This window comes from Chionomys nivalis, chromosome 10 (genome assembly GCF_950005125.1).
Source record: "Chionomys nivalis chromosome 10, mChiNiv1.1, whole genome shotgun sequence".
Lineage (NCBI taxonomy): Eukaryota > Metazoa > Chordata > Mammalia > Rodentia > Cricetidae > Chionomys > Chionomys nivalis.
In genome coordinates, this window is record NC_080095.1 from 40,911,298 (window position 1) to 40,922,022 (window position 10,725).

General features: G+C 44.5%; 2 protein-coding genes across 2 annotated transcripts; one reads left to right on the forward strand and one right to left on the reverse strand.

Annotated features, from left to right (window-relative positions):
- Positions 1–732: 732 nt before the first annotated feature.
- Positions 733–7,192, reverse strand: LOC130882632 (acyl-coenzyme A thioesterase 1). The gene is made up of 3 exons (XM_057782889.1): positions 6,736–7,192; positions 3,227–3,429; positions 733–1,374 (listed from the first exon to the last, which is right to left on the reverse strand). Exons 1-3 carry the CDS (start codon positions 7,190–7,192, stop codon positions 796–798), a joined length of 1,239 nt encoding a protein of 412 aa, XP_057638872.1. The 3' UTR covers positions 733–795.
- A 2,474-nt stretch (positions 7,193–9,666) lies between these two features.
- LOC130883028 (ATP synthase subunit g, mitochondrial-like) lies at positions 9,667–10,115 on the forward strand. Its single transcript, XM_057783196.1, has one exon. It carries the CDS (start codon positions 9,707–9,709, stop codon positions 10,016–10,018), a length of 312 nt encoding a protein of 103 aa, XP_057639179.1. The 5' UTR covers positions 9,667–9,706; the 3' UTR covers positions 10,019–10,115.
- Positions 10,116–10,725: the final 610 nt, after the last annotated feature.

Consider the following 10,725-nt stretch of genomic DNA (forward strand, 5'->3'; position numbering starts at 1 on the left):
GAGGAGGAAGGTCATCTGGGTGCTTTCTCTGCCTCTCTGAGCTAGAAGGTTTTCACCCCAGCATCTGGCTCCCAGTCTTTACTGATTAAATGATTGATATTTTTGTTAAAAACAACAGGTGTTCTTGTTGGATATGTGTGCAACAAAAGCCTTCTTTCCACTGCTCCTTGTAATGTGTTTAGCATCTGGAAAGGGGCCCCCAAAGTCACTTCTTGGGAGGAAGATGATAACAGCAACACCACCCCAAGAATTAAAGGACATAATTTTTAATGACGCAACAGTGTGGCTACTCACGGTGTTCTTTTTATTCTGAGCACAATTTCTTGAATATGTACAGTTTCCATAAAACATTTGCCTGTTTTCCTAGAGTACTTGGGATTGAACCCAGAGACTTCACAAGACAGTCGGGTACTCTACCACTGAAGACATCTCTAGCCTTGCATAAGCACTATGTTCAGCACTGTTTAGATAAAGTAATTTTTTTTTATTTTTCATGACAGGGTTTCTCTGTCACTTTGGAGCCTGTCCTGGAACTAGCTCTTGTAGACCAGGCTGGCCTCGAACTCACAAAGATCCACCTGCCTCTGCCTCCTGAGTGCTGGGATTAAAGGCATGTAGCACCACCGTCCGGCACAGATAAAGTAATCTTAACTGATGTTCTTACAATGTGTTTGAACTTTCCCCCTGAAACCATCAGACAATGGATAATATTTGAGGAGTCACCCCCTAATTCTTATATTTTTGTTTGTGAGCCTAGCCTTTAATGGCTGAGCCATCTTTCCAGCCTGTACACCCCTAATTCTTACTACCCAGGTGTTTGTGGAAGAAAGTCTGGAGTTGCTGCCACGCATCCACTTGGGCCATGGCATGAGGCTTAGACTTCCCTCCAAAGATGATATTAGTACCCACCATGACGTGCATGCCAGCCTTGCACAGGGGGAAGTAAGGGGGCTCAATATAGTGCCCCGCTTCTGGGTATAAGATGATCTGGGGCTTCTCCTTCCCATGGGCCTGTAAGCGTTTGGAGATCTCATTGGCATAGAATTCGCTCTTCCAGTTGCGGTCATCCTGACCCACAAGGAACAGGAAGGTGGCGTCAGACCTTTCCACAGGGATGAAGCTCTTCGTCTCTACCAAAGGGCTTTGAAGCCCTTCCACAACATCCAAGAGGCCATCTTTGGTTACTTTGATTCGATCTCTCAGAAAAGACACAGGAGGGATAGTCTCATCCTTGTAGTTTATGGTGTTCCCAACAGCGGCCACAGAGCCATTGATGAAGACAGCAGCCTTGATGCCCTTCAGGAAGGAGGCCATAGCAAGGCCAAGTTCACCCCCTTTGGAAATCCCAAGCAGCCCAATTCCTGGACCTTTCACCTGAGAAAAATATTTTTTAAAAAAGAGAGAGAGAGAATTAGTCCAGTATCGGACAGTGAGTAGGCCCAGCTGGAAAAGTACATCGACCACAGTCAACATTTGCATCTATTTTTTTAAACCATCCTAGCAGGAATTAAGATTCTCTAAGAAGACACTGCACCCCTCCCTGTGGTCATTAGAATATTGAGACAATGGACCCCGAGAAACTAATGAAAACAAACATTCTGGCTGGGTGACCTTTCATTTGACACTAGCACTGATGTGCCCATCAGCCCCGTCACACATCACTGGTGTTTGGCTTCCTGCTTCGCCAGAGGACCACCTCACACCCTCTCCTACCTCCTCAGCCTCTTGAGCCCCACATGCCCCGCTTCAGCTTTCATACAGCAGTGAGAAACAGAAGCCAGGAGGAGGAATGTCTCTTTTCCTCACTCCCCACTCCACCTATTCCCACGGCTGCTCAAGCTCTCAGACGTCCCACAAGGAACCACCTCTCCTTGTGTTTGGGATGCTGTCCACTATCTTACTCCAGGGTTGGCCTCCCACACTCACTTCCGGCCTCCTCTCCTCCTGACTTCTCTCTGCTGCTCCTCCAGGTCCTCTCTGCTCTGGGCCTCTTCTATGTCCTCACAGCCCTGTACCCTAGGTCATGCTAGTTATGACTTTGTTCTCTTCCTGGTTCCCTGCTGAACCTGTGGGAAGATGTCTGTTGTACTTTCATTTCTTCCAGTCCCTACTCTGTGCCTTCTGGGCACCATCCCACAAGGACTGCCCCTGTCCTGAATCCCAGCAGCCTCTGTGCTACAAGCAAATGGCTATTTGGCTGACCTCTCATAGAAATAAACAATCAATCAATCAATCAATCACTTTCTCTTTCTTTCTCCTCTTCGTACCCCTCCCCTCTGGCAACAATATCCTTGACCACTTTAAAATGTAATCCCCCACTAAAATAGTAATAATTACATGATCAAATATGTTTTAATTACCCTATTATGAAATTTTTAATTGTCAGCTTGACACAATCTAGACATACCTGGGGAGGGAGTTAAATCAAGGAACCTAGGCTGGGTTGACCTACAGACATGCCTTTAAGGGGATTCTTTCTCTTTTCTATTTATATTTTATGTATGTGTGCTCTGCATGTTAGAAGAAGGCATTAGATCCCACTATAAATGGTTGTGAGCCACCATGTGGTTGTTGGGAATTGAACTCAGGACTTCAGGAAGAGCAGTCAGTACTCTTAACCCCTGAGCCATCTCTCCAGCCCCTTAAGGGAATTTCTTAATTTCACTAACTAAGGTGGGAATACCTACTTTGAATGTAGGTGTTGATATTTCTAGAGCCAGGCCCTGGGCTGTATAAAACTGGAAAAGGAGAGCTGAGTATCAGCATGCGTGGATTCTTGGCTCTCCAATCCTGAAGATGAATGTGATATGACCAGCATCTGCCCCTGTGACTTCCCTACCTCAATGGACTGTGAGTTAAAAGAAGCCGTTTCTCCATGAGCTGCTTTTGTTGTGGTATTTTTAATCATTGCAAAAACAGATGAAACTAAGATATCTACTTATCAAAGGAGAAACAGAGGTGCCAAATTGTGGGGTGCAAAATTGGCAAAATCTGCTCTCAAACTTCTCTCTAGATGCAGCCTACCCTGGCCCCACTTCTCTAAGAGCGCCAAAGCTTCCAGCCACTTCAAGTTCTGATTATAAAATTACAAAACAAGCCTAGAAATCTCAAATGGGCTTGGGCTCTTTGTGAAATAGAGAGAGGCCGTCATCAGTTCACTCGTTCTGTGAAATCAAGCACACGATGAGGTATGACAGGGCCCAGTAAAATCTGGGGGAGATCTAACCTCAGGGTGACTGAGCAGGTAGTTCACGGCTTCTTCAAAGTACTCCAAGCGCATGGCATCCATGCCCTTGGGTAGGTCATCGTAGTTATAATAAGCCAGAGCCAAGACAGCAAAACCCCTTCCCGCCAACAGACTTGCTCGATACTCCAGAAGGCCACCTCCAACTCCGAAAAGGTCCACGATCCCAGGATAGGGTCCAGGTTCTGGGGAAGAAACAGAACTAAGCATTAGTAAGAAGTATTTAATAGTCAACAGTTATTGAACTCTCCTTCGCAGTCTTGGCCACCTTGAACAAAAGGAATAATGGTCTAAGAGCTCACCTACTCTTGTGCCAGCACCAGCCATCTTCAACACTCCATGAGATGACCACACAAAGACCATGGCTGGGTGTTATTGTTGTGTAATATGAGTTAAAGATGTGTTACATTTGTCTGTACTGTGGAACATTTGTTTAGTAATACAAAGATGTGTTACATTCTTTTATGTTACATTTGTTTATCTTTGCGTAGCTGTGTTACTTTGTCTAAAACACCTGAACTATCTAATAAAGAGTTGGACAACCAATAACTTGGCAGGAGAAAGGATAGGTGAGCTTGGCATGCAGATAGAATAAATAGAAGGAGAAAAAGAGAAGAAAGAGGAGTGAGAAAAGGAGGAAAGAAGGACTTCAGGGGCAGCCACCCAGCTACACAGCAAGTCACCGAGTAAGAAGGAAAGAAAAGTATATAGAAAGGTAAAAGCCCAGAGACAAAAGGTACATGGAAGAATTTAAGTTACGAAAATCAGGCTAGAAACAAGTCAAGCTAAGGCCAGGCATGACTTATTCATAATAAGAATAAGACTCCATGCATTTACTTGGGAGGTGGTAGGTTCCTGCAAAATAACAAAGAATAAAAACAAAACAAAAAACATTACAGGGCTAGACGGTGTAGTGATGTGAAGCTCCTTCCACTCCTTCAACCAATAGCCTTTAAGTTACCAGCCCACTTGGGCATGGTCTCTTAAACTATAAATGCAGCTGTAAAGCCTGCGCTTGCTCTCTTGCTTCCGGTTGCTAGACTTTATTCCTGTTCCCCACTCGTGCAGAGATTGCATTCTAGAACAGTGATCTGTAAGTCTCCCCTAAATAAATAACCCTTTATTATACATGATTCTGAACTAGTGTGGGATTATTTTGTATCTTCTACCATTATCTGGCACCCGAACATGGGGACCAGTCCATACTTTTTCGGATTGGCCCGCCAGCTGCATGGCACATTGGGTACTGACTCTCCCACCTGCAGCTTTAGCTGACCCTCAGATACAGCAGGTTTCTGCTCAATGCTCCCTAGCTCACGACCCACACACTGCTGCCTGCAATCCCTGTGGTACACACAGTCTGCAGCCTGAATTAATGGAAAACTTTGGGTTTTCTCTTTATCCTGGGCCCCAACTCTTGGAATTGTTTGACCACTTTAATAACTCTTCTTAATTTGTTAAACAAAGCATACTTTTCAGTACCTAAGTAAGCAATATGTGCTGTTAGCTGCTGCCAGCTTCTCTCTGTCATGTGACTGCAGCTGTGACAACTGCTGTCTGATAATGATTATTATACCTCTTCCAATTCACTGTAATTACTTTACGACAGGTAAGATTTGAAAAACTACAAAAAAATGACCGATAACATCCAGAAGTTCAATAATTATTTTGCTGATATTATGGAAGGTATTGAGCAAGACTTACACTATTTTCCTTCCTATTATTTGATTCTAAGAATTAGCTTTGTTTTCAATATTATCTCATTTTAAGAAATGGTTCAATACTATGGAGAGGGATAGCATCAATTTGACAAGATTATCTGAAAGAATTTGTGCTATTGAATCTAACTATCAAAATCTGTTAAAAGGTTATGATATGTCCAAGGATGAGACATTATAGAAGATTCAGACTTTTAAAAAGGCAGTAGGAAAAATATTTGAAAAGATTGAGGAATTTGCTGAAACTGATGAGCAGGGACAGAAAGTACAAGGTCAGGATTTAGCCTCATCAGTAAGTGCCAGACCCCTGAATGACTTACACAGAGTTTCAACTGCATATCCGGTAATTTCCTTGGAAAGACCATCTGGCATAAAGTACTCTAAGGTAGTCAAAGAATATGCATGGGAACCAATATATATGAGCAATCTAAAAGAAATAAAACAAGCAATAGTTTCTTATGGGCTACATTCACCATTTGTCAGGGAAATGGCAAAAATGTGGGCCTCAAGTACTAAGGCTACCCCACACGATTGGCTTCAATTAATCTCCGTGGTTTAGAAAATTGACCTCAGATGCTTAAGAAGTGTTATTGGAGAGAAGAGGCAAAAAATTTAGAGCAACAGGGAAAATCAAAAGGATTTGAAACTTCCCAAGATCAAATTCTTGGCAATGGTCATTACTCTGATCCTCAGGAATAGGCTCGATACAATGAACGCACCTTGTCCCTTGTAGCACAACAGCTTTCAATGCTTGGGACAGGATTCAGGAACTAGGAAAAGGACTGAGTCATATATTAGGGTTAAACAGAACCAGAGAGAACCCTTTACTGACTTCTTACAAAGATTAACTAAGGCTGTACAATTAGGAGTGACAGACCCTGAAGCTAGATGTGTACTAATTAAATCCTTGGCTTTTGAAAATGCCGGCTTAGAATGTAAGAAGATCCTCTGGCCTTTAAAGGTTAGATCAGCACCCACAGATGAATGGATCTTGCATACAAGGAGTGTTGAAACATTTGACTATACTACTGAAGCTTGGGTAGGAGAAGCGATTTCCAATGGTATGAGGAGACACCGAAATGCCAAATGTTTTAATTGTGGAAGAATAGAACATCTAAGAAGGGACCATAGACAAGGCATTCCTAGGAATAATGTATACTCTAGAAATGGCAAGAATAGGAGGACTCAATGTTCTGGTATATGTAGGAGGTGTGGCAAAGGCAGACACTGGACTAATCAATGTAGGTTGACAAGAGAGACAAAGCAACCCGATACCACGGGGAAATTCTTTGGGGGCTCCAAAGTTCAAGACAGCCTTTGCTTTGGTGTTCCAACCTGCCGTGCTATGATGCACAGCTCAAAACAGATTTAACATTTAATATTTAAAGATGGCTATGGTTTTTTGAGACGGGTTTATCTATGTAGCCTGACTGTCCTGGAACATACTCTGTAAACCAGGTTGGCCTCAAACTTAAAAACGGGTCTGCCTCTGCCTCTCAAGTGCTGGGATTAAAGGAGTGTGCCACCCCAGCCCCGTTTACTACCACCAGTTTTAATTTTATATTACAGGTGTCTTGTCCTTTTCCTTAAAAAGTCTTGTAACTTAGCCGCAGAATAAAGGACCAGTTTCAGAGAAACAGCATCGTCATAACAGGCCCCTTCCAGCTGGGTCCAGTCTCCTTTCCTCTAAGTCCTAAGTCATTGGGAGCTACCTTTTTCTTCACTTAAAATCACAGAGAAACTTTGAGCAAGGGAAGGTGGAGGGCTGCTCACCTGGAGGCAGGAAGAGCGTGGCGCGCACACGGCCCTCGCGCACGGGCACGCGCCGCACCCCGGGAGCCATGAAGTGACGCTCGTGCACCGCCCGCGCCAGCAGCCGCCCGCCGTCGGGCTCGTGGCCGTCCAGCACCTCCAGCTCCACCACGAAGGGCGTCTGCACGTCGCGCTTGATCAGGCGCCAGAAAGGCCGATCGGGCTCCATGGCCCAGAGCAGCCCCATGGGCTCGAGCCCCGCGAAGCTGCCGCCCAGCGCGGGCGCGCGCGCCAGGTCCAGCTCGCCGTGGGGGTCGGCGCAGTAGCGCGCGTGGGCTTGGAAGAGCGCGCCTCTCTCGTCGCGCAGGGCGGCGCGCAGCGTGACGGGCTGCTCGGGGGCCAGGCCGCGCACGGCGATGTTCAGCGGCTCGTCCCAGCAGCTGCGGCCCGCGGGCTCCAGGCTCAGCGTTGCCATCATCTCGAGCTGGACGAGTTGGAGCGGGTGGACTGGACTCCAGAAGTAGTAGTTGCGGGCGGGACGACTCGGTCCACTCCCATTGGTTGACTTCGGACGCATCCTCCAATCTCTGAGACTTCTTTGTGCCAATTCAAGATTCCCGACAGAAAAGGAGAATGTTTGCTAAGAACAAAGACTCGCCTGGGAATCCAAAGTGTGTCTTAAATCAAAGCACAATGACAGACAAGCTGAAAAGATTAGAAGCTGCAGCTCCACAGTGAAATTCAGGTGGTTCCCAAGAAACATGCATGGCCCAGTTCCCTCTTAACTCCTAGTCTCTGACCAAGAATTTCCCTCGAAAGTTTCTGAATATTGAGGGACTTTAGAAAGGCACACAGTTTTCTAGACGTATTTCCCTTATCTGAAAGGCATGGTAAGACTAGTAAATAAGAAGGGGATGCACTGCTGGTAGCCTGGGTTTCACTTGGAAAACGGGCGTTGTGTCCCGTGTCATTGTGTCTCCCCCCACACACCCCTCTCTTCCCTCCCCCCCACCACACACACATACATATCTAGCTGCTATCCATGTCAAGTTGGATTTCCACCGCTAGGGTTCTTTCAGTCTGATTACAGAGATGTACCTGGCAGCGAGTGACAGTGTTTTGAGGCTAAACTATAAGGTCAAACACTGACTGCCAAGTGAAGCAAACTGCTGTAGAAAACCGTGTGGAGACCAGAAAGAGCACACTGGTAGGAGCAATAGAAGTCGTGAGATTGAAACTGTAGGAATCTATTTTTTAGACAAGCATCTACCTTAGGTACTGCTCCACGGACCGGCATGTCTGCGTCTATGCCAGCACCATGCTGTCTTGTTACTGCGACTCCACAGTGTGTCCATTTTTTTTTTAAATACATCTTATGTGTACGGGTGGTTTTGTTTGTTTGGCTGATTTACCCTGTTTTGTGAGACCGCTTTGCCTGCATGTGTATCTGTGCACCACGTGCACGTCTGGTGCCCAAGGACGCCAGAAGAAAGCATTGGATTCTCACAACTAGAGTGATAGATGGTTATGAGCTGCCTGGTGGGTGCTGGAGTCTAAGCCAGGTCCTCTTTCCAAAGTTTCTGGTGCTTTAGGGCTCTTTGATCCCTCCACAACATATTCTATAACCCTGCATTGTGTTGCTGCCAAGATTTCCTTTTCTGCATGGTTGTTTTGACTACTTGGGACCTTTTGTACTTCTATATGAATTTTAGGATTCTTTCCTAGTCGTATGAATAGAGTCATTATCATTTTGATGCAGATGGCACCAGATCTATAGATTTCTTTCTCCTCTAGCTGTTGCAGCAATAGCAACTCCCCAACCCATGGACATACAGGGTTTTCTGTCTCCGTGTGTCCTTAACTTTTATCTTCAGTGTGTTTTGTAATGTTTATTGTAGAAGTCCTTCCTCCTCTTGCTTAGCTTTACTCCTGAATTATTCTCACAAGTGTATGAATGGAATAGTTTCCTAATTTTTCTCCCAGCAAGTTCATTGTTGTTTTTAAAAAGCTACAGACTAATGGGCAGGATAGAGCACAGCCGTAATCACAATGCAAAGGAGAGGAGGCAAGAGGAGGAGAGTTTGGGGCTAGGCTGGACTACCTGGTTGATGCCTTGTATCGAAAAAGAAACAGCACTAATTTTTGTACTTTTGTACTTTGTTTTTATATCTTGCTGTTCTGCCGAATTTGTTTATTGGTTTGAGAGTCTTAGTGTAGGTCCTTAGGATTTTCTAAGCACAAATTCACATTTTTTACACTAAAGAAAAAATGATGGTGCAATTTTTGCCCTTGATTAATTTTGTGCTGCCTTGTACCCAATAATTTTCAAATGGCATTTGGCCATTCTTGCATGCCTGAATTGAATCAAGTCTTCCTCTCCTTCTCCTACTTCTCCTATCATAGATAGTTTATTGAGGGGGGAAGCCCTTCTGAGGGTAGAAGAGGGTCATTGCTAGACAAAAATCAACTGTTCAGTGCCCTGGTTTGTTGCTTTCTCTCTTTCCTTCCTTCCTTCCTTTTTCCCTTCCTTCCTTCCTTCCTTCCTTCCTTCCTTCCTTCCTTCCTTCCTTCCTTCCTTCCTTCCTTTTTTCCTTCTTTCCTTCTTTCCTTCCTTCCTTCCTTCTTTCCTTCCTTCCTTCCTCCATTCATCTCTCTGACTGTCTTTCGTTTTTATATTTTCAGGTTTTGGTGACAGCAAAATGTTGCTCTGTGTGAAGAATTAGGATCAACACTCATTCTCCCTTAAACTGTTGGCACAGTTCATCATGAAGCCACACTGCCCTACTGTTTGATGGAAGACTGATTCAATCTTGTTGCTCGCTGACTATTAAGTTTTGTAACCTCTTGGTTTAATTTTGTTAGGTCATTTGTGTCCAGAAATTTGTCTGTTTCTTCTAGATATTTTTTAACTTATTTACATGTAGTTTTAAAAAACATTCCCAATGGGACATTCAGCCGGCGGTTCGAGGAGACGGACCTTCCACCCTAGACCATGGCCAAGTTCATCCGTAACTTCGCGGAGAAGGCCCCGGGGCTAGTATCCGCTGCTGTGACTTACTCGAAACCTCGATTGGCCACATTTTGGCAATACGCTAAGGTTGAGCTGGTTCCCCCAACCCCTGCTGAACTCCCTGCAGCTATTCAGAGTGCGAAAAAAATAATTCAAAGTGTTAAAACTGGTAGCTTCAAACATCTTACGGTTAAGGAAGCTGTGCTGAATGGTTTGGTGGCCACTGAGGTGTGGATGTGGTTTTATGTCGGAGAGATCATAGGCAAACGTGGCATCGTCGGCTATGATGTGTGAAGACTGACCTTCACATCTGATTTTATTTGAGTTCTTTCAATATTCTTGGACCACATGTAATGAGACTGCTATGTGAATAAAATACCAACTGTCAAATAAAAAATAAATAAATAAATAAATAAATAAAAAACATTCCCAATGATCCTTTTCACTTCTGTGGTACCAATTACAATGCATTGTTTTATATATCAGGGTACTCTCTCCCATTCTCTGTCCCCCCTCGCTTGCTTAAGCTCTAGGTTTACCAATTTTTTGTTTCATCAATTCCTTTTTAATTGATTTTTTTTTAGTCTTTTTTATTTCTGTTCTGATCTTATTATTTCTTCCCTTTTACTAACTTAGGAGTTTAGTTTGTCCTTGGTTACATTTGTTTGTGAGTGTGTGTTTGCTTGGTATTCAAGGATGACCTTGAACTTCTCTCCCCTTCCCCCCACTGAGACAGGGTTTCTCTGTGTAACAGCCCTGGCTGTCCTGAAACCTGATTTGTAGACCAGGCTGTACTGAAGGGTGAGTTTAAGCACAGGTGAGACTTGGTCGCACATAGCTCAGGGGTAGCAGGTCCTTGGCTCAAAGCAGAAGTATCCTGTACACCTGCTAGATCCATTTGGCCAATAAGATAATTTAATGAAAGAGCTTTAATTCTGTTCCACTTTGCGTTCTAAGTATCCATCTACTCATCAGAGTGAGTCTTGGGGTCCCACTATTGC